General features: G+C 39.1%; 1 protein-coding gene across 3 annotated transcripts in view; it reads right to left on the reverse strand.

Moving 5' to 3' along the window:
• Positions 1-225: 225 nt before the first annotated feature.
• The window catches only part of Ctps2 (CTP synthase 2), a 99818-nt gene continuing 75107 nt past the window's right edge, over positions 226-24936 (reverse strand). For all 3 annotated transcript variants that reach the window (XM_077106388.1, XM_077106386.1, XM_077106387.1), the window contains 5 exons: positions 22636-22691; positions 20724-20820; positions 12599-12743; positions 2087-2197; positions 226-1164 (listed from right to left, as the gene is read on the reverse strand). In XM_077106388.1, the coding sequence (XP_076962503.1) occupies positions 2128-2197; positions 12599-12743; positions 20724-20820; positions 22636-22691 (368 nt within the window). In that variant the 3' untranslated portion in view covers positions 226-1164; positions 2087-2127. The remainder of the gene's footprint in view (positions 1165-2086; positions 2198-12598; positions 12744-20723; positions 20821-22635; positions 22692-24936) is intronic.

Consider the following 24936-nt stretch of genomic DNA (forward strand, 5'->3'; position numbering starts at 1 on the left):
TAAGCAACTCAGTGAGACCCTGTCTCTAAATCTAAATAGCATGAAAAAAGGACTGGGGATGTGACTCAGAGTGCCCCTTAGTTCAACCCCTGGTACAAAAAAAAAAAAAAAACCAGGTGTTCCAAAATGTATATGCAAGTGAATGTTCATAGCAGCATTATTCACAATAGCCCAAAAGTGGAAACAACCCAAATGTCCATCAACAAATGAATCAATAAATTGTGGTAGAAATATACAGTGGAATTTTATTCAGCCATAAAAAGGAATGAAGTTCTGATACATGCTACAACATGGACAAGCCTCACCAACATTACAATATATGAAAGAAATCAGTCACAAAAGGTCACATGCTATATGATTCCACATGTATGAAATATATGGATAGGAAATATAGGATAGGAAAATTTATACAAATCAAAAAGAGATTTGTGATTGCCAGGGGATACGAAGAGGGGGGATGAGGAGGAGCTGCTCATGGGTACAGGGATTTATTATGGATTATTGACAATGTTTGGAGCTAGATAAAGGTGGTGGTTGCACATCGGTGCATGCTACTGTATCATTCACTTTTAAATGGTTAATTCTATGTTATGTGAATTTTACCTCGATTTAAAAATTTGTATATATTACCGATCTTGATTCCTGAGTTTTTTGGATATTGTGTCCAAGGTGAGACCCTTACTTGCCACTCCAAGTCTTCAACCTGCTAAATTTCACTTTTAACTGGAAATAAGCAGGGTGAGAAATTGAAATAATCTTCATCCACACATGAACATGAGGCTGAGTTCCAGGTAACAAAACAAATCATTTTTTACTCAAAATTAATTACGGCATGTGCCCTGCCACATAACACCAGGAAGGCCCAATTACCTGGATCCCTGCTTACCACCTTGACATCATGATGCACTGGACGAAACACAGACACACTTTCTCCCCCATTATTGTTGCTAGGAAAAGTTTAATTAACTATGGAAATTGGTGAATACCAAAGGCCACCTATGGAAGGAGAAGAAAACTACCCCTTTGGTTCTGGTTCATGGAAGTAAGCATTGCCAAATTCCCTTTGAGCCTTTATATCCCATATTTGGAGAACAAAGCGATTCTTTATGAGTGTGGTGATTTCTTCAGATAATTCCTTCATCTTCACTACAACTACTTCAGAGGCTTAAAAAAAAAAACCACAAGTATTAGCCACATCAAAATAAAATAATACATGTCCTTAAAATACCTCTAGATAGTCTTTACACCATTTTAACTTGCTCCTAAAAGCCAACACATTTGAAGCAAACCTAAATGGATACAGTTTAGCTTCCTCCCCCCAGTGAACATTCATAGTCTGCCCCTCAGACAAATATGAAGGGAGTTCACACTAGAACAATAAACTCGTGACAAGTTTTCCAAAAGCTGTTGTCCCTACTAAAGAGAAGCTTATCCAATTTGAGGCCAGTCATAACCCCTAGGGTACTCCCAAACCATATCCACTGCTGAATATAAATTTAATAATGCTATCCTGGCAGCTATCCTCTCTCATAATGCATAATAGAGCCACAGGGAAAATAAGCTGCCCTTGGACACCAAACCTATCTCTGGCACTTCCCTACAAAGAAATAAAATGCTATTTAATTTTATACAAATCCAAGAAAATCTGCTTTGGGAGGAGTGGCCCTAAGAGTCAGCAAAATGATTTTTGTAAATAAAGTTTTATTAGCACACAGCCATGTGCATTTATTTCTGTATTGCCTGTGGCTGGATTCCTACTACAATGGCAGAATTGAGTAGTTGTGACAGAGACTATAAGATCCACAAATCCTAAGAGACTTACTATCTGGACTGGCCTTATAGGGAAAAAAAACTGTCAACTCTAAACCTAGACCATTTACAACTGTACGCCCTCCATCCTTCAGGTACCCATTTATAGGTGTACCTGTAAATTGTTGACCTCAGATGCATTCCATTTGGGTTGAGTCTATCCTACTAACTGTACCGGTCAAATAGGAGCATCCCAAGGAAGAAGGATCCTGAGATACAAGTCCTATAACACTCCCATAAGCTTATAAGACAAAAACGCTCAAAGATTCCATCTTACCCTTTTAGGCAGTCCCCGTTATTCCGAGTCATGCATTAGCCTCAGCTGATTTCCAACTCAGCTATCCTTGGCTCTGAAAAGCTGTCATCGCTGGCATCGCTGTATCTATCACTAGATCAAAAGAGGAACTAATTTAACAAGGCATAAAACACAAACAAACAAACAAAATCCTGGGCAATGATTCAATTTTCCATTCCAAACATGTTCCATAATTAACCTCTACTCAGGGAAAATATTAGGAAATATTCTATTATCACGTTCTAGTCACTACAGAAAGAGGTCAGTTCAACCACAAGTCACAGCTGACTTCTTTGGTCAGAGAAATTGATGGCGTGCTTTCATTGAAAATTGGAAGTTACTTCTTCAGAAAATTTAGAAAAGCATTTCAATTTAAGTTGAAATCTATAATTTTCTGAAGACCACTGATCACTTGTATATTTCAACAAAAGCCTTGATTTCCCACCTGCCAACCATACCTATTGTTTGCTGTTTACTGGAGGTGTTCTATTAGTAAACTGATTTAAATAAAAGCCTGAATTGATGCACCCTTTTATTCTCTGTGAATCTACTCTTGTCCAACTAAGGGCTAAATAAAGCTCAGTCCATCTGAGTTTGAGCCACATTTAGACCTATTCCGACTGACCACAATTTTCTCAAGTGCACAAAATATTACATGGCTATTTAGAGCTCTTTCACTTTTTGCCCTTCTGATGACAACTGTTTCTTTAGGCAATGAAGGGAGTCCAGGACACACTACTCCAGAATACAGCACCTCAGCAGAGTGACAATATTAAGCCACAGGATGCTGAGAGACAGTATGTGCTAGAAGGTCTCTTGGACCTTCCCCTGCCCTCTGGCCTTGAAGCAGATAAGAACCTCAGTTGAGAGGTACTCTCCCTAAACCCCAATGGAAAGGAGTATTTGTCTCTCAGAAAACACTGAGAAACAGAGAAGAATAATCTGAATAAAATGACCTTACTAAGTTTCCCCTGGTTCATTACCATGACACTATACTCATTGCTCTATTCTATTTCTCCATGCTTGCTACTCTTCATTACCTGTTATAGAAAACACTAGGGTTGCTGAGCACAGTGGTACATGCCTGTAATCTCAGTGGCTGAGGAGGCTGAGGCAGGAGGATGGCAAGTTCAAAGCCAACCTCATCAACTTAGCAAGGCCCTAAGCAACTCAGCAAGACCCTGTCTCTAAATAAAATATAAAAAAGGGCTGGGGATGTGGCTCAATGGTCGAGTGCCTCTGGGTTCAATCCCCAGTACCAAAAGAAAAAAAAAAAAAAACTAGTGTTTATCTGTTTGTTTGGGTCTTCATTTCCTTATAGACTCCATGTCACATAAAACACAAATAAATGTGTGTGCTTTTCTGTTGTTGATCTATCTTTTGTTATAGGGGCCTCAGCCAGAAACTAAGATGGTTAGAGGAAAAGATGGTTTTTCCTCCTCACTGGCCACGTGAAAGGATTAGAGAACAGTAAACACAGCTGTGTGTCCCTGATTCTGTTAGTCAGCTGCAGGTTGGCTTTTGCCTCTGTTTAAGAACTATGGCTCCTCCCCTAGATACAGAATTCTGCTTGCCTCTGTGCTTGAGATAACAGCAGCTCCTCATTACATGGCAACCTGTCATCTATGGTCAGCACATTCCACAGGGAGCTTGAACTTGGTGGTCATTAGGACTAGACATGCATGTTGGCTCAAGACCCAGGGAACACCAGCAGTGCACCAGAGTGCTAATGCACTCTCTAAACTCACCTTGAAATCTTATCCACTTCAGATCATATTTTCACAATGATTTATATGTCAGCAGCATGAAAGTTTTCCATTCCAACAAACATTCTCATTAATCCAAGGTTTTGAGTCACAGATAGCCTTCAGAATAGGACCGATTATTGACACCTGTCACCATGCTGGGTTCCCTTAGAAATACATCTTCACCGTCAGTTACCTCTGCAATTGAACTTTTGCTCTGAGCCATGGGCTCTGTTTGGGTTTCCTTTTGCTTGGTTTAAAATAAATCAGCACATCGATGAACTCCACTAGAGTTCTACTGATCTGTGGAGACACACTGCCAGGAAGCGTTCCATGCGTGACCCATCCCTAACCTTGGCCAAGCTTTTGCTGACTAGTAACAATGTCTGAATTTCATAACAGGTGAAATCACCACCACCACCTGCCTTTTTCTTAAATGGAACAGTTGGAGGAAACTCTGTGCTGACAGGCTAGAAAACAAAGAGTTTATTCTCTACCTATTGAGTGAATATCAATAAATAGATAAACCAAATCATAAAAGACCATCTATCTTTTCTGGTTTGCATTCTCATTGTCCTCCCTGACTTTTGGACAAACAGCAGAGGTACAGGGGCGCTATATCAGGGAGAGGAGATAGAAGATTAAGAACAGGTAGAAAAACCCAGGGTTGATGGCACACACCTGTAATCCTAGCTATCCTGGAGGCAGAGGCAGAAGGATCTCAGATTCAAGGCCAGCCTGAGAAACTTAGTGAGACCTTATCTCAAAAAGTAAAAAGTGCTGGGGATGAGGAGCTCAGTGGTAAAGAGCCCCTGGGTTCAATCCCCAGTACCAAAAAGAAAAAGAAATTGTTGGCATAAAAAACAAGATATGTTAAATAAGCATATAAAAAATATATCCTTAAATTCACTAAAGTAGAAAATGCCACCTAGTTAGACTTTAGTTCAGGAAAAATCATTTCTGTCACACAGAAATAATCATTTAAAAGGAAAAAAAAAAACAGATTAAAAAATAAATATTCTTTAAAAACCTGGCCAAAAATTAGATATAACCTCTCCCTACTCAAATGCTCAATCCTTCCTGGTTCCATGCTTCATTTTGTTGTCAGAGAATTAGCAAAGGAAGGAAATTCAGAAGTTGTACTCAACTCCCTATAGGAGAAGAAATGAAGGTCAAGGGTGTTCAAGTGACCTACCTAGCACACAACCTGTTTGAGGGCTGGGGCTAGAATTCCCATCATACTAACTCAGGCCACAAGTTGATCTCTAAATTGTGCTGCAATATGGCAGCCAAGCCCACCAGGGCATGTCACTTGATAAGGGGCCAAGGACCAAGGGATCTCCATTTCCTCATGGTACACACACTTCCTTCCCTATTTCTAAGCCCTGAAAGGAGTAGGGTGGGCTCACATTTTTCCTCTCATATTCCCCCTCACACTATTAATAATGTTTATTTACTTACATAAATAAATATTATATATTAACCATGTATCTTTGGACAAGGTCACTTGACTCCTGAGACCCAAAAAAACGTGGCAATAATAAATTACAACTTCACCACAATGTTATGAGGGCCAAAACAGAATATACATAAACTTGCTCTGAAAGTTACATAAAAATATAAGTTGCTACTATTTATGAGGGTTACCTATTCATACTGATATCTCCTGCAAAACTCGTGAAATATAAAGAATCAGTTGAAAACTGTTAAGTGCATGTTTTTCAGAATTGTTTCTGGTACCAAGTGTAATTCCCTACCCACATTAGCCAGTGGACTTGTGTGGGTCTGTTTCAAATCTACTGGCTCTTGATTCTATCCGAAGGGTGTCTGCCCTGAACTCTGCTAATACATCGAAATGGCCCAAACTGATATGACAAAATGAGGCTTAGCTTGAGTTTATGCATCTGCAATGCTAATGACTAGGTTCACCAAGTTTCTTTTGTATAGGTTGAGAGATAAGCCATGACACTCAAGAACAGAACTACTGTTCTGTAGCTCAATGGCAGGGCATTTGCCTGGCATGCATGAGGCACACAGAACAAACTTAAAAGAAGTCATAAGCTAGATTTATCTGGGCGAATTTTCACTTAATTTAATATATATCAGCTCCATCTTAAAACTAACCCATCTTTTTGAGTAATCTCCATACCCAGAGAGAGAGAGAGCTTCTCAATGGGAAGAATTATCAGATATTAGATTTAAATTCTATGAAGTACCACAAAGTACAGACACATTCAGTGTGCCTTGTTACCTTTGAGAAGGGGAAGGTTTTAAACCTGAACTGTTTAATACAGTAGCTACGAGCCACAGTGGCTATCTAAATTTAGATCAAATAATATTAAAAATTCCATTCCTCATTTGCCCTATTCAATTGCTCAATAGCCAGGTGTGGCTAGTGATGGCAATATTTAATAATGCCAATTATTAAGCATTTCCATCATTCCAGAAAGTTTTAATGGATAGTGCTGATTTACAAAGAAATGAATAATGAGTTTTTAAAAAACAAACTATAATCAACATGCAATGGTCCTCAGTGTTTTTAAAGGTCTGGTTACCTATAGTTAATTAAAAACCACAGCAAATCTCTCTCATGCATACATGTGCCCTCCCCAAATAGTAGAAACTCTTCTTTTAAGAAAGTATCTCACAGGACCATTTCTTCAAGACAAAATGAAAATCAGCAGCAGCGACTCATGGGAATCCCTATCCTCATGACACTAGCCTGACTTTAAAAAGTTGACCACAATGGTCTTCATGTGGTTGAGAGACAAAAGGCTTGTCATAATCAAGCATATCTGTCCTGGCTCCTAATAAATTCCCATTATAAGAAAACATATTCCAAGGCTCCAGAGAAAGGATATAGTAATGCCTCATATAACCCACCTTTTGTGCAACCTCAAGGCAACCATTAAATCACTTCTTCATTAACGGAAGGAGGTGGTTGGAATTTAAAATATTTTAATGGCATAGTTAGGATTCCCAGCATGCATGAGTTCCTACAATACTTTCTATCAGAATCCATTTCATGTGAAAAAGCATGTCTTAAAACACGTTGCCATGCACACAGTTTTCCCCAAAGCATTGTTACTGCTATACTTACTTCCTTCTCAAAGGGCCCCTGGAAGCCATAAAATATAAGAGCAATGGAATAAAAACTTAGTATGCTTTGAATGAGTTTTGCATTTCATAGTAAACAGTAGAATCGACCCAGGCAGGGTATTAAAAGCACAGAATTCTGTATTACTTTGAACTCCACTCTGGCTGGCCCCACATCATCAACACTAGAGTTAATCAACATCAATAAAGAACGTCTTTTTAGCCCTTATATAACCCCCAAGGTAAGGTGCACTCAAATGTGATTTCTTTAATAATAATTTCTCAGAAAAAAAGAATCTCCAGGCATGGAGTTGAAGTTAGTCACAGAGCAGGGGAACAGATTTAAAATGTTTAAAACAGCTGCTTAAAAGATAGCAAAAAAGGACTGGGGTTGTGGCTCAGTGGTAGAGTGCTCACCTAGCATGTGTGAGGCACTGGGTTCTATCCTCAGCACCACATAAAAAAAAAATATATTGTTTCCACCTAAAACTAAAAAATAAATATTAAAAAAAGATAGCAAAAAAGAAGCAAGCTCTTTTTTTCTAATTTTCAATTCCTTTATGCTTGAAATACAAAAAGGGGAGAAAGTAGTATTTTGATAATGGTTCATAAAGCACCATCTCAACTATTCCTCATAGCAACCCTAAGAATGAAGAGTGGTAACTTGGACAAAATTTCCCAGTAAGTGATACAGCCAGAGGTCAAATGCATAGTACTTACTCTATGTGTTGATACTGTCCCCACAGAAATAAAAAAATTTGCACCATATATTGTAATAACAACCCCAGGCAACATCAACCTTGCAGCCAAAAAAAAAAAGTCAAAAAGCAAGAGGATTCCAAGTCTGAAATGGTGGTGGACATTGAATATCAATTCATGCAGGGGAAAACAGCATCTTACTCTGACTCAGCCCAAATGGAGTAAGCATGCCTCAGAGGGAGAAATGACCACTCTGCCAAAAACAGAGGGCTACTCTTACCTCCATGCCCCACCTTAACCATTCCCGTGGGCTGGTATTCTGATAGGATATAGATTGGTCTTCCCAGCTCACTAAGCAATTCAGAAATACATATCAAAAGCCAAGAGGCAAAGACATTAAAACCCTCTGGGGAGTTCAGAGGACTACAAGTTGTTTCACATGGATTTATCCTATATGCCCAGGGAAGACATTGAGGGTGGGTTTTAAGCTCCAAAATAATGTGGGAAGATCATTCTGAGGGCAGAAGATGGATTAGGAGGAGGAAATCTGGAAGCACAAGACCAGGTAGGAGGCTATGCAGTAGGCAGGCGATGAAGGAAATTGGAATTAAGGTAAAAGAATAATAATAGCATCATCATTCCTATTTAAGTTCTTATAATAGCCTAGTCTACATTGTTTTCTTACAATTACATGAGACAGTCTCCCTCCACTTACCAGCAAGACCATGTGAATTTGTGGTCACCTTTTATACATGGGACAAATTATACTTAGACACAAGAGGAGAGACATCACCAAAGAATTACAAGCTTTATTTAATGGACCACAATTTCCCATAGATTTATTCATTCTAAAAATGGTCTAACCAGGTACAGTGGCACACACCTGTAATCCCAGCAGCTCAGAAGGCTGAGGCAGGAAGATTGCATATTCAAAGCCAGCCTCAGCAACTTAGTGAGACCCCTGTCTTTAAAAAAAAAACAAAAACAGAATGGGGATGTAGCTCAGTGGTTGAATGCTGCTGGGTTCAATCCCTGGTACCCCCCCCCCCAACAAAAAGGTTTAATGACGTAATTAATAAGTTACACTTGTAAGACTGGAGTTGTGGCTCAGTGGTAGAGCTCTCGCCTAGCATGTGCAAGGCACTAGATTCAATCCTCAGCACCATATAAAAATAAAATAAAGGCATTATGTCTCACTACAACTTAAATATATATATATATATATATATATATATATTTTTTTTTTTTTTTTTTTTTTAAGTTATACTTGTACAAAGAAGACAGCATAGCAGACCTGAGGCAGCCATCTTTAGAAAGGCCAACAGGGTTGGTTCTTAGCTGGTGTCTGTACATGTGCCTTTCACAATGTATGCTCCATTACTAACTGATTAAAATCCTTTTGCTGGGCCCAGGCTGTTTGTACAAACAATGTGATTTATAGTGAACACAGTTGTCCTTCTAGGAGTCTGGAATTTAGGGGGTTGCTAGGCAGAGAACCTCTACGTGATCAGTCCTCAACAAAATCCCTAAAGACAGACAGACTTCTCTAGGCAGAAATATCATGCACATGTTGCATTCACTGCTAGAAGGAGGGTGAGCTCCGTGTGACTTATCACAGAAGGGAGAAAGCACTGGAAACCTGCAAATGGATGTTTCCAGACTCCACTTCCATCTTTTCCCTTACTGAGCCTGCTGTATATATTTATTGTGTCACTGTAATAAATATTAGCTGTGAGTTCAACTATATTCTGATTCCTTCTTGAGAATCATCAATGTGCAAGTGGTCTTGGGAGACCCCAAAAAACAGACTCTCGGTTTGATTTTGCATATACTTTTTGAGTAGCTCACACACACACACACACACACACACAAAAAAAAAAAATACTACCCTAAAAATTTCATGTCCTTGAACAGACCACTACCCATCTAAATCAAGTAGAACTGGTCTTCATAACTGCTGTCTTTCTGGAGATAATGGAATGGTTGACAAGTTAACTCACCAGCTCTAAATACCCCCCAAAATATTCTTACTACAACTTCCCTTGTGCTCAAAGATAAATATCTTCCACTAAGCAGAATGCAGAGGTTACAGCTCAGGTATTCTTACTGAAAGCCAAGGATTTTTACACTCTGTATCTTAGAGATATCAGCTGTCCATGTGCCATACAGTTGAATATCATCAGAGCCAATTTCTGGGAAAGGAAGTCATTATTCTAGCATTTGTTTTAGGGTCAATTGGAAGCAGTAATCTTGCCTGAAAGAAATTCAGCTCCAACTCAGCTCACATTAGAATCTGGCCATCAAAGCAGTTATTTGCTTTTCAAAGTGCACTAATTCCATGGAGCTGGGCAGAGAGGAGCTGAAGTCACCCTGGTATCTGTCTCTGGATTAATTCACAGTCACCATTCTTAGTTGGGAAACCCCCTGCAATGTGTCAAGACAAGACTAGACAACATCCATCCTTTCCTGACACCTGTATTTACTACTTTAACGGGTAATAAACAATCCCTTGTGCTAGGGAGCCAGGGAGACAAAGATAAATAAGATGCCAGTTGCCTCTAAGGAATGAGCCGGTTTGTAGCTGATTCGTAGGAATTCTCTTACAACCAAGGAAGTTTGCAATCAGCTGGAATTCTGATTCTCCAAGACATATTGTATCCTGCTCAGGAGTCACTAGCAAGCAGAAACTGCCAAGAAGCTTCCACTGAAGACAGCGAACCTCCAAAAAGGAATTGGCAGGACACATAGCACACAGGTGGGCAACCCACACACACCAGACAACATCCATATATTAGTTAATGCTTGCAAACAATTAGATGGTTATTAGTGAATAATTTCTCCCAGCCATCTACTTCACTCCACTGTCACTCCCGCCCCTTTCAAGTGTGAGAACCTGAAATAATAGAGATGATTGGCTGTGAAGGGTCACGGCACACATATGACACCAAACCACCCTGGAATTTTCAATCTGCTGTATCAGCTGTATATCCTGACAACCCAGGAAGGTCTTCTTCATATGAAATCTCTCATGCAGAACCACAGCACATGAGCTAAAGAGTGTGGAGCCACTTGGCTGAAGCAGGGAAGAGCCCAGGGTGCCTTCGCCCCACGCCCAGACTTCAGCTCTGTGGGCAAAGTTTGAAAGAATGCAAGTAGCAATAGTTAATTCAGTAAGGTGCACAGCATGCAAAATATGTAAACCATTCCCATATAAATACACAGCTAAAGAAAATACTAGAGAGCTGTGAGCTTCTCCCAGCAAGCAATGGCATTAATAAGCAGGCTTTTATGACACGATCTCACACATACACCCATGCATAGAGCCAGGCAGCCCTCAAGAGTTGTTGTCTAGGAAGAGGGCTGGCAATGGCAATCTTCTAAACAGCACAGAGGATTGTTGTGGTAATGACCTTTCCTAATCTCTGATATTCTGAGTTCCTTCCACTTTTAAATTTTGGCATACTTTATTCTTGGATAAAAAGAAATAAAGAGATAAATTCTCCCCAAAGTGATATTTAAATGTAATGAAGTTCTCATGAAAATCCCTCAGGAGTTTTTACTTGAACCTGATCTAACAATCATTGTACAGTTCATCTGGAAGAATAGTAAAATACATTTTTAAAAACTGAACAACAGGAATAGAGTACATGAGGTCTTCCTTTACAGTAATGCTCTGACAGTGAAAAGAATAGTGAAGGTTCAGGTATGAAAGAGAAAATCATCAATTGAAAAAAGATAAATCTCTGCAATGAAACCAAATTGCCCAATTTAAAATTCATAGGGAGCTGAGGGGGAGCCAGATCCCTACCTTAAATGCTGTGCTAAAAAGAAAGTCCATATAGATTATAGATTTAAACCAAAAAATCAAAACCATAATAGTGCAAGATGAAGATATCCTGGTTATTATTTAAATAATCTTTGCATAGGAAAAGACTTTAGGCATGATCCTAAAGGTAGAATCCAGAAAAGTAAAAAATTTGACTACATAATTTTTTATAAAATAGCTAGGCATGGTGGCACATGCTTGTAATCCCAGTGATTTGGGGGGGTTGAGGCAGGAGGATTCCAAATTGGAGGCCAGCCTCAGCAACTTATCAAGATGCTGTCTCAAAATTTAAAAATAAAAAAGGGTTGGGGATGTAGCTCAATAGTAGGGCACCTCTGGGTTCAATCCCCAGTACAAAAAAACAAAACTGTTTGCATAAATTTTTACAAAACATACATAAAGCCAGGTGCAGTGGTGTACGTTTATAATCTCAGTGACTCAGGAGGCTCACAAGTTTAAAGGCAACCTGAGCAACTTAGCAAGGCTCTAAACAGCCTAGTGAGACCCTATCTTAAAAATTAAAATTAAAAAAAAAAAAGGGCTGTGGATGTGGCTCAGTGGTTAAGCATTCCTGGGTTCATTCCCCAGTTCCACCAAAAAAAAAAAAAAACCATAGAGACTACATAAAGTCCTTATCCAAAATGCCTTAGGAAGGATGAAAACTTCCATTAACAAGCCAGAAGAAAAACAAAATCATTCTGAAAAAATTTGCATACAATCTAACAAAGGATCAATTTTCCTTATAACTAAAGAAGTTACCAGTCAGTATGAAAAAGAATACCAAAGGGAAAAGGGAGCAAAAGAACAGAAAATCTTTTCATAAACCAAAGAGTCAAGAGAACTATGATATTCATATATAATTATTAATAAAAGATCAACAAAAGAAAGTCATTTTTTACTTATCAAAATGAAAAAAAATTATATGAAACAATACCCAGTGTCATCATGATCTGGAAAACTAGCACATTATTGTTGTAAACATGATTAAATTATTTTATGAAGAGAAAAATTTGTTAAGGGTGAAAAACTGATCCTTTAAAAAATGCTATAATGATATTCAATTTAAGAAACATAAGATGCTAGTAAATGCACATCTCGGGTCATTGCTAGGAGTAGTGAGCTGGTTACCTGGAGGACAGTTTGCATCCCTGTTGCAGGTAGGTATTCAGGTTCCCAGTTGCTGCAAGTAAGAGCCCCAAGTATGGAGGGGAAGGCTTCATCGGCCTAGAAGAAAACTCAGGATGGAATTGGACACCGACAAAATAAGGATGATCTGAAATGAGAGCAATCAGGATGTGATTGAAGCAGACAAATATAAGAACTGCTTGAAAGGTCTTCATATCTTTGAATAAGAAAACTCATTAAATGCTAAGATGATTTTTTAACTTGTCATCACAGTTACTTCCATGATCCGTTTCTGGAGTAGAATTCTAAATATAAAGCACATCTCACTTAATTCAGGATTTTATCTGTGGAAGGTGTTAGCAAAACTAAGCGATAGTTTGTGAGTGCCATGATGAATTGTACATTCCCAAAGTCAGCCTGCTTCTAGAAGGTCCTTTGCAGACTTGTGTTGGCTCTGTTTCCATGGTATCCCTCAGACTGCAGACTAACTTAGGATCATTCTTTTTCTGAGATGGCTTCAGGCCATTTCCTGTAAAGTCTTCTCTGTCCCTGAGGGAAGGGTCCCCAGGGATAAACAAACACAATGCTGACCCAGTGGGTTGCCCCTGGGAAACAACAAGGACAACTGCTTTTCTAGTCACAGCTTTGTTGGGTATTAATCATAACACCATAAAATGGAATTGGTACTCATATTTCAGTCTATGCCAACTTGTCTCTGAGTGATGAAAAGATAGGTTTTCAACATGTTCACAGTAGCTATATCTCAAGGTGGCAAGAGTTCAAGCTCTTTTCTGCTTCCTTATATGTTTCTATATTGGGTGAACCTTCATGATGAGCATGTGTTACATTATCATGAAGAAAAATTAAGCTATTTTCACATCAAAGGTTATAAGAACCTCCTATATTAGGAATTCAAATTCTCCCTCAGGTTATAGGAACAGAAATGTAGCTTTTCCCAGATATCCAGAATCTTGTTTTAAAATAAAAAGAATTAAAAGGGTGACACTTCCAAATCTGGGTAGAAATTCCATATTCCTCACCACCACCACCACCACCACTCACAACTCTATAAAGCTCTGTGTACTCCTAGATCAGGGAACACACAGATTGAGCATGTCTCTCTAATCCTATCATTATCATAGTACAGAGCAGGGTTATTATGCTATATTTCCAAATTTGAAAAATAATTGCTATATGTATCAAGCTGAATATAATTAAATAAAATGCTTTATGGGGGAAAGAAAATATCTTCAAAACTTTCAATAAGATGTTTTATCAAGTGGTCTAAAAATCTAGTATAGAATCAAAATCACAAATTCCTGTCACCCCTAGAGACCCAAAGGTACTGTATAGCAATAAGGAAATGATGATTGAACAAAAAATTTTTACTTCCTAAAGTTATCATTTAGCCTACAAAATGGTAGTTTCTAGTAACATGTGGCTATTTGAACTCACTAGAATTAATCGAGCACATTTCAAGTGCTCTGTAGCCACATGTGGCTAGTAGCCACCATACTTAACAGGGCAGAATAGTTCTATCATAGCAGCTCTGATCCCAGAAAAATCCAGTGCAGAAATCCTCTGTATGTAAGAAGAAGCCTCCTTGAATTAGAAGGATACTTAGGTATGAAAGTTTCGTCTGGTATATAGTACATTCCTTGTCCCAGGAATTCATCCCTTAGAGAAGAGAAATCATCCACATTTAGAGAAGAAATTAAGCAATGTAGCTTTAAATTTAAGTCAGGATAAATCTTATAGCATAGTCTTGGAAAGAAAGCAGACAGTAATTGTGTTTTTATAGTGCTAACAGATAGAAACTGAGAAATGGATCATGTCAAAGCCAGGGATAGAATATCTGAATGAATGAATCATTGTTCTGAATCACTCTATCCAAAAAATTCTCTACACCAATATGAGGAAAGACTAAAAAGTTTTAAATTTTTATGATACTCTATCAGTCAGATAAAGTAGCTTTAAAATAATGTTCTCAGGGGCTGCAAGGTGGAGGGCAGCTTAGTGGTAGAGCACTTGCCTAGCACGAGCAAGGCCCTGGGCTCCATCCCCAGCACGGAAAATCACTACTTTGGCTTTAAGCCAAATTCTTTGGGGGGCGGTGGCAGTGGTAGTGCTTGGGCCAGAACTCAGGGGCACTTGACCACTGAGCCTTATCCCCAGCCCTATTTTGTATTTTATTTAGAGACAGGGTCTCACTGAGTTGCTTAGTGCCTTTGCTGAGGCTGCCTTTAAACTCATGAACCTCCTGTCTCAGCCTCCCAAGCCACTAGGATTACAGGTGTTCGCCACTGCACCCGGCCAAATTCTGACATTGTAAGAATATCAAGCTTTGTTGTTGTTCTTCGAACCCTTTCAGGACAGTGGAGATCCCTGAATGTGCTTCATCTGGGGAATCTTCCTTCATAAAATAAATTTCCTTGTAGTCGGTTTTTAAAAATCGTAAGGTTTTACAGTGGCTCTCATTTTCTTTCTAACCTGCATGAAATCTGAAAGCATTGATGGGAATCTAAATCTTCATGATGAAAGAGGACTCTCAGTATTTGCAGACAATAATGGGAACCCGGTGAATTAAGAGAGAATGAGTACTTGAGCAAAGTAAACAAAGAGTAATTTAAGAAATTCTCTGCCTTCTCACATGCTAGGAGGACTTAAGAAGCTTCCACACCAAACAGTGATCAGCTTTAATTCTAAATGATGGGCATTTTTAATCAGAAAGATCCCTAGAATATATCCTTACTATTCTAACTCAAAACTCTGGGCAGAGCTGGGCACGGTGGTAGCACACCTATAATCCCAGTTTGGGAGGCTGAGGCAGGAAGATCACAAGTTCAAAGGCAAGCTCAGCAACTTAGCAAGGCCCTAAGCAACTTAGTGAGACCCTGTCTCAAAATTTAAAAAAAAATTTAAAAAGGGCTGGGGATGTGGCTAAGTGGTTAAGTGACCCTGGGTTCAATCCCTGGTACCAAAAAAAAAAAAAAAAAAAAAAACTCTAGGCAGAGATTGATAATCTTAGGCTGAGTAGTGAATAAAGATGAAGGTGGAAGCAGTGGAGACAAGGACCTGGTCTTACTCCAGCCCCACTAGTGCCTGTGGGCATATTACTTAAACTCTCTTCACCCCAGCCTCCTCTATAAACTGAGACAAGCATCCCTGCTTTGTAAATTACACAGGCATGTGGAGTCCTCAATAAAGGGTCCAGTAATAAACATGTAATGAGTGCATGGCTTTCCTTCTTCCAGGGTCCACGAAAAATGCTACCATGTTCAAAGGAGCCTTCTCTGACATCAGTTCCCCTCCTCTTGGAAATCCTGAAGTTACTTGAACAGATTAGAGACAGAAAGGGCAAAGAACAGAAAGGCACTTGATGTAGAGAACAGTGACATGGGCTAAGATGGAGAAAGAAGTAGCAAAGTTACACAGAAAGTTTGGGACCTAAAGAATAGAGGTTGAAAGGTAAACTCTAGAGTCTCATGCTACCATTTTTAGAGTATTCCATATATCCTTAGCACTCAATGAATAAGAGAAGTTGCTCCAACAAATTAGTGTCAAAGGCACTGCATCTGTCAGAGCCTTGTCCTCCTTATTAGGAGTTACAAGAGAGGGAAGAAACTAGAGGCAGGGAGGGGCTTGAGGACACAGAGCCGGAGTCACCATGCACTGGGACTATGGTGGCACAAGTGGAAATACAATCTCAAACATCATCTTTCTTTCCAGAGACAGACCTACAGGACTCAACAACTGATTACAATTTGTAAAGGGGAAGAAGAACTAATGGTCCAACCAGGGGTAAATGTGCCTCCCAGGGATATTTAACAATGTCTGCATATATTTTAGAATGTCATAAGTAAGAGGGAGGGGAAGAGATCTACTATTGTCATGGAGTTTTAGAGGCCAGGGATGCTGTTAAATCCTCTACAACACATAGGACAGCTCAGAAACAAAGATGATCATGCTTCAAAAGTCCCTGGTGGTCAGCAGAAGAAATTCCAGACAACACGACTCCTTCACAGGAATAGTCAGAGAGGGTGTGAATTTAGTTTTAAATAAGTTGAGATGGAAGTGCCAAGAGAACATCCAGATAGACAAATGGGGCAAGGAGGCACCTGAAAATGTTGAATTCAAGTGTGTTAAATGAAGTGCACTCAGGCAGGTCTACACCAGGGGTTGGCAAATATATCAGTAAATAATAAGTATTTGAGGTTGTGCAAGCCACAAGGTCTCTTTCCCAACTGCTCATCTCTGCCACTGGCAGACAAAACATTAAGGAGGAGTGTGGCTATTGTCAAGTCTCAAAAAACCCTACCAAGAAGTACTCTGAATGGAAGGAGATGGGGCGGGCCCAGAAGCAAGAAGGTCACTCTGACCTTCTGGTCATAAAATCTCATAAAATCTCTGCCTCTCTGTTACCTTGTGTGAAAGTAGGTCTGAGACTCTCATTCCAGAGGGATCCTGCCCTACATCTCTTGAGAAGAAATGATACACAGAGAAGCCAAGAAGAATCTGAAGACAGGCCTTAGACCAAAACCTTTTATCCAATCAAATTTGCATGCAGCTGTCCATGCATCACCGAACCCAAGCATAAAAGTAGACAGTTTTCCCTGGACCCTCGGGTCTTTCTTTCTGAAGGTTCCTATGTCAAAGTTTCATTAAATAAATTTGTTATGCTTTTCTCTCATTAACCTTTTGTCAGAGGAGTGTCCACCATGACCCTCACAGTGGGTGAGGAAAAGGTATCACCTTTCTGCCCCTATGCTATACTCCAATAAAACTATTTATGGACACTGAAATTGAATGCCACATAATTATATGATTTTCATGTGTCACAAATATTATTCTTCCATTTCTTCTTTTAGCCCATTAAAAATGTAAAAAAAAAAAAAACATTCTCAGCTCATTAGCCACACAAAATAGTCAGCAGGCTGGATTTGGCCTACATGGGCTCGAATGTCAAAGAACCGAGGCCAGCTGTGACCATGGGCTTACCATGTCCTTGAAGACCTGAATGTTTTATCAATAATAAATGAATGCTTTGTGCCTGTGTTCTCAGGGGTGGCCCAGCCCAGCAACAAACAATTTCAGTGCTCTTCCACAATAGAAATCCAATCCTTGGCTAGAATTTCAAGGATGATATTGAATAGAAGGGGTGAAAGAGGACATCCTTGTCTTGTTCCAGTTTTTAGCAGGAATGCTTTCAATTTTCTCCATTTAAAATGATGCTGGCCTTGGATTTAACATATATAGCTTTTACAATGTTGAGGTATATTCCTACTATCCCTAGTTTTCCCAGTGTTTTAAACATGAAGATGTGCTGTATTTTGTCAAATACCTTTTCTGCGTTGAGATGATCATATGATTCTTGTTTTTAACTCTATTAATATGATGAATTACATTTATTGATTTCCATATGTTGAACCAATCCTGCATCTCTGGGATGGATCTCACTTGATTGTGGTGCACTATCTTTTAAATATGTTTTTATATGTGATTTGCCAGAATTTCATTGAGAATTTTTACGTCTATGTTTATCAGGGATATTGGGCTGAAGTTTTCTTTCCTTGATGTGTCTTTGTCTGGTTTTGGTATCAGGGTGATACTAGCTTCAAAGGATGAGTTTGGAAGGGTTCTCTGTTCTATTTCATGGTATACTTTGAGAAGCACTGGTGTTAATTTTTCTTTGAAAGTCTTGTAGAACTCAGCTGATAATCCATCGGGTCCTGGTTTTTTCTTGGTTGGTAGGCTTTTCATGGCATTTTCTATTTCATTACTTGAAATTGATCTGTTTAAATCATGTATGATGAGGGTCTCCTTTCATATACCTTATACATACCTTATATATATTCAGAGATATGATAAATTATGGTATAATGGTGTATTAAGAATTGTAATACAAAAATAATTTTTTTTTAAAAAAGAATAACCAATGCAAAAATAAATAAATAAATAAAAGTAAATCATGTATGACCTCCTCATTCAGTCTGGTTAGGTCATATGTCTCTAGAAATTTGTCAATTTCTTCGATATTTTGTATTTTATTAGAGCATAAATTTTCAAAATAGTTTCTAATTATCTTCTGTATTTCGGATGTGTCCATTGTGATATTTCCTTCTTCATCTTCTATTTTAGTAATTTGAGTTTTCTTTTTGTCTCTTCATTAGCATGGCCAGGGGTTTATCTATCTTATTTATTTTTTCAAAGAACTTTTTTTGGTCATTTTTTTCAATTGTTTCTTTTGTTTTGATTTCATTAATTTCAGCTCTGGTTTTAATTATTTCCTGTCTTGTACTGCTTTTGGTGTTGATTTGTTCTTCTTTTTCTAGGGCTTTTAGATGTAGTGTTAGGTCACTTATTTGTTGATTTTTTTATTCTTTTAATGAATGCACTCAATACAATAAAGTTTCCTCTTAGTACTGCCTTCATAGTGTCCCAGAGATTTTGATATGTTGTATCAGTGTTCTCATTTATCTCTAAGAATTTTTTAAATAATCCTTGATTTCTTCTACTATCTATTCATCATTCAATTGGATGGATTCAAATTAAAAAGCTTCTTCCCAGCAAAGGAAACAATAATGTGAGGAGAGACATTCTTTACCACATGCACCTCCAATAAAGCATTAATCTCTAGGATATATAAAGAACTCAAAAAACTTAATACCAAAAAAACAAATAACCCAATCAATAAATGGGCTAAGGAACTGAACAGACACTTCACAGAAGAAGAAATATAATTGATCAACAAATATATGAAAAGGTGTTTAACATCTCTAGCAATTAGAGAAATGCAAATCAAAACTACTCCAAGATTTCATCTCACTTCTGTCAGAATGGCAATCATCAAGAACACAGGCAACAATAAATGTTGGCGAGGATGTGGGGGAAAAGGCACACTCATACATTGCTGGTGGGATTGCAAATTGATGCAACCACTATGGAAAGCAGTATGGAGATTCCTCAGAAAGCTTGATATGGAAGCACCATTTGACCCAGTTATCCCACTCCTGGGTTTAGACCCCAAAGACTTAAAATCAGCATACTACAGTGACACAGCCACATCAATGTTTATAGTAGCTCAATTCACAATAGCTAGACTATGGAACCAACCTAGGTGTTCCTCAACAGATGAATGGATAAAGAAAATGTGGAATTCATACTCAATGGAATATTACTCAGTTTTAAAGAATAGTGAACTCATGGCATTTGCTAGTAAGTGATTAGAGTTGGAGAATATCATGCTAAGTGAAATAAACCAATCTCAAAAAACCAAAGACTGAATATTTTCTCTAATATGCGGATGCTCATTCACAATAGGCGGGGAGGCACTAGAGAAGAATAGCATTACCTAAAATTAGGTAGAAGGAAGTGATGGCAGGGGAGGGGATGTGGGGATAGGAAAGATAGTAGAAGAAACAGATATTATTACTGTATGTATATTTGTGACTACATGACCAATATGATTCTGCAACATGTACAACTCAGAAAAATGAGAAATTATATCCCATCTGTGTATAATATATCAAAGTGCATAAATGCATTCAACTGTCATGTATAACTAATTAAAACAAATTTAAAAATTAAAAAAAAAATCCGATCCCTTTGTGCTCTCTTTGGTCTTACAAAGAAGTCTGGGTGCAGCGATTCAAGTTTGGAAGTAAAATGACTGGTCTGAGCTTGACCATTGAGCATGAGCAGAAGGGAAAGGACAGGAGAGGAGCCAGGCTCTTCACACAACAGACAACAGCAGTCACCAATGGCAAGGTGGCCATTCATCCTCAAAGAAGGAAAACAAGCTTAGTGTCAGTTAACAGTGAGCTGTCTGCCTTCTGCAGAGCATCTAACCTAGAGGCTGACATATAGGAGAAACTCCAGAATAGGAAGATGGGGAGAAAAAAGAAGCCTACTACTTGTAGAACTGGTAGAGTTGGGAAAAGCCATTATTTTATAGTAGATTCAGACTAATAGACCCCCAAATGATTAGGACTAGAAGCCATCTGTTTTTCCTACACCCCATAATTTCATATTTCTTTCAAAGGCAAGAGGAATAGGAAGAGCAAAAACCTAGATCTCAAATTAGTCTGTGGTTGACACAAGGCTTTTCAAAAACAAAGAGCGCACTTACTCGCCAGTTCGATGATTTCCATCCTCTCCCCATCAACATCCTGACCAACAAAACTTAGGTCTTTCTGCTCAAAATGGTTGATCAGGTTCGGGTTCACCTGGAAATACAAGAAAGTAAGTGGTTTTGTCTTTGGTTTTGTTGTTATTGCTGTTGTTGCTATCGGGGATTGAACTCAGGGGCACTCGACCACTGAACCACATCCCCATCCCTATTTTGTATTTTATTTAGAGACTGAGTTGCTTAGCACCTTGCTTTTGCTGAGGCTGCCTTTAAACTCATGATCTTCCTGCCCCAGCCTCCGAAGCTCCTGGGATTACAGGCGTGCACCACCATATCCAGCTAGGAAAGTGTTTTTGAGCTGCAGTGCAATACACACATATGAGCTTGTGAAACAATCCTTTATTGTTTGGGTGGATTTTTCCATTTCAGGGATTCTCTAACTAGTACTTAATTTCTCTGCTTAATACCCAAAGCCTAATTTTAAACTCATAATGAACTTAAGACATTAAATCTAAACCCATCACTTCAATGTGGGAGGCCTACCTTCTATCACCCAAAGATGAGATTCAAAAAAGTAGAACTATGACACAGATATTCTGACTTGGAACTTTGAGACTAGCTAGTTACAACCTGTACTTGCTTCTTCCTTGAGTGGTGTGTACTTAACTATCTTTCTCCAAAGAATAAATTTGTTTGAGGATTGAAACTGTTCTTTTCCTTGGACTTGGAACTCTGTCTGTCCCACTTCAGAGGTTGACCTCAATTGGTCTAAACCAAATAAGATAAACCAATCCCTCTTGGTAGTTGAATGTTGCAAAAACCCAGGTTTAAGCCAGGTGCAGTTGCGCACTCCTATAATCCCAGCAACTTGGGAGGCTGAGGCAGGAAGATCACAAGTTCAAGGCCAGACTGGGCAACTTAGCAAGACCCTATGCAACTTAACTAATACCTTGTCAGCTTAGTGGTTATACATCCCTGGGTTCAATCCGTAGTACCAAACAAACAAACAAACAAAACCCAGATTTAAACCCACCAAAAAGTTAAAATGGTTACTAATTCACAGACTGGTAAACTAAGGTAACCCAATCAGACTGAAGAAAAACTGCATGTCACCTCAGTTGCTGCTGGCAGCCATTCTGCAACTGTGAGGGAGACTAGTCAGAGGGCAAAGCAGACACACAGAAAAGGGTAGGGCCAAGAAAACCACAGAGGTGACAGAAGCCCTGACTATTCCATGCCTGGAGTCTACCCAGGCTCTGGACTACCTGTTACTTGAGATAATAAATTTCGTTATTGTTTAGACTTGTTTGAATGACTAATAGAGATTTCTGTTCATTACAACCAAAAGCATCATAATTGATATATTAATTAATTTTGGTACAGACAATCTGCAGTTCTGGGCACCTGTGCTTCTCATGTGGCAATCTCAACTCCTAACCACTCTTAACCATGTGACACTAAACGTCAAACTCAATGTAAGCTGCCAAAGAGGTTCCTAAATCTAGAATCCACCATATAATACGTAGGAACTCATCCCTATCCCAAGAGGCATGGTCTCTCTTTGGAGCTACTGCCATTTTCTCAAACCTGGAAAATAAAGGGCAGGGGTTAAGGAAGAGGAATGCAGGGCTTATCTTGCTCTGGAAGATGGTGGTTGGAGTTAACAGAGAACCCTAATATGCCCGTGTGCAGACACTAAAAGCTTTTGCCTCTGGAAAGTCAAGGAGATAAGAATCTCCTACCCCCATCCACCTCATCTGAAAGCAGGAGGCTGTGGGAAATCTGGCATGTCTTCCCCAGCCCTCTGGATGCTATGGGGCTAGAAACTTTCTCCAGAGGGCCTGCTTATAATCACTGGGGTTCCTCACACTAAGCATCCACATTCCATAGTGATTCTGTGTGAAAGGCATACCTCATACCGATGTCTGTGTCTTTCTTCTATAAAAGGAACATTGCCATAAAGTTTCCCTGTAGAGATACAACAGTGAGATTAACATTGGTGTAATCAGCTTCAGAAGCACATTCATTGGCACATGTGTGAAAGAAGGCTCTGTGATCTCTAGCAGAAGCCCCCAAATGATCACACTCTAAGTAGGAATCTAGATTTTCTTCTCTTCTAGTGGAAGATGGTGTTAGCCAATTCAAAACCCTGAAACAGTTCTTTTTTTAATTAATTTATTTATTTTAATTAGGTATATATGACAGCAGGATGCATTTTGATTCACTGTAGTACACAATTGCAGCACAACTTTTCATTTCTCTGGTTATACATGATGTAGTGTCTCACCATATGTGCAGTCATACATGTACCTAGGGTAATGATGTCCATCTCATTCCACCATCTTTCCTGCCCCCATGCCCACTCACCCCCTCCTCAAAACCCTGAAACAGTTATTAAGTAAACCATCACCACTGCATTACATCAGGGAAGCCTGGTACAATGCCAGGATACAAGCCCACCATGGAATCCAGCAGATCCTGGAGGATCGACCATGGATCCTCCTTTAATACACCTGCGTGAAGGACTGAAAAACCAAGTACCTCCTACCATTGCTTCTGTGTGCACTCACCACAAGGCTCATCTTATAAAAGAACAAAATGAAAGCAAAGGACTAGCCCAAACCTCCGCCTACCCAATCCTGCCCTTCTGGACAGCACAGTCGATTCTGGAGCAGAGGCCTCGGCACATCTGGCCCAATGCTTTCTCCCCACCACTAGCCACTTCTGTGTTTTCACACAGTACTGACCACATTAGTCTATACCGCACATTAAAAACATACTTATCTTGTGGCTTAGTGGTAGCACGGCTTGCCTAGCATGTATGAGGCACTGGGTTTGAGTCTCAGCACCACACATAAATAAAGGTCCATCGAATACTAAAAAAAAATATTTTTAAAAAAGAAAGAGATCTTATTTTTAAAAATAGTTACCTTTGACCCTAAAATTTGGCTTCTGGGTGGGGTGATGCTCAATGGTAGAGCACTTGCCTAAAGCATTTGCAAGGCCCTGAGTTTGATCCCTAGCACCACACACTCAAAAGCATCTAGCAGAAGTAGATAACAATACACCATGTTGTTATGAGTGGTCCTACAGACAGTTTTGTTGAGCTCAAGTGCCATACAATGTCCCTAGGCGTGGGGGGAAAAAATCTCAACAAAATGACATAGTCTTCTCTCCCAGTCTTTTTGGAGACAAAATAAAGTACAGAAGAGATTAACTGCACATAAGCTTAAGGTTCACTTGAGAAGTGTCAGCAAGGCTTTAGAGAAAGACAATTGATAGAAGCCTTAGGACCTCTAAAATGCTCCCAACGCAGGCAGCAAGACACCAATGATGTGCATAAGAGGGTTATCAGAAACAAAAGCACTTTGCCAAACTATACCATCTTTTTCTCTAATTTGCTACTGGCTAGCATCTGTCTCATACTTAATATATTTTTAACACATTAATGGCCCTGCCTATCCCCACCCTCATGTTAGTAATCCTAAGCAACTCAACCTAATTTATTGCTATCTCCTTTTTATTTTTTTATTTTTATTTGGAGGTGGGGGTGCCAGGGATTAACTCCAAAGGTACTTACCACTGAGCCATATCCTCAGCCCTTTTTAATTTTTTTTTTTTTTTTTTTTTTTTTTTTTGGTACCAGGGATTGAACCCAGGGGCATTTAACCACTGAGCCACATCCCCAGCCCCTTTATATTTTATTTTAAGACAGAATCTCACTAAGTTGCTTAGAGCCTCACTAAGTTGCTGAGGCTGGCTTTGAACTTGTGATCCTCCTACTTCAGCCTCTGGACTTACCTGGAAGACAGGTGTGCACCACCACACCCAATGCTATCTCCTTTTAAGAACTAAAATTTTTCCCAAGAAAAAGTTATGCAAATTTAGAAGTGGAAACAATCCAAATGTCCATCATGGATGAATGAATAAACAAATGTGGTACAGCACCAGGAATGATGGCACACGCCGGTAATCCCAGCAGCTTGGGAAGCTGAGGCACGAGGATCACAAGTTCAAAGCCAGCCTTAGCAACTTAGTGAAGAGGCCCTGTCTCAAAAATAAAAAAAATAATTTAAAATGGACTGGGGATATGGCTCAGTGTAAAGCACCCCTAGGTTCAATCCCCAGTACAAAAAAATAAAAGTTAATACAGTAAATTTTGCTACAATTAAAATTTTTAAAAATGCAAGTTATATAGCTTCACTCTTACCCC

This window comes from Callospermophilus lateralis, chromosome X (genome assembly GCF_048772815.1).
Source record: "Callospermophilus lateralis isolate mCalLat2 chromosome X, mCalLat2.hap1, whole genome shotgun sequence".
In the NCBI taxonomy this organism is placed as follows: domain Eukaryota; kingdom Metazoa; phylum Chordata; class Mammalia; order Rodentia; family Sciuridae; genus Callospermophilus; species Callospermophilus lateralis.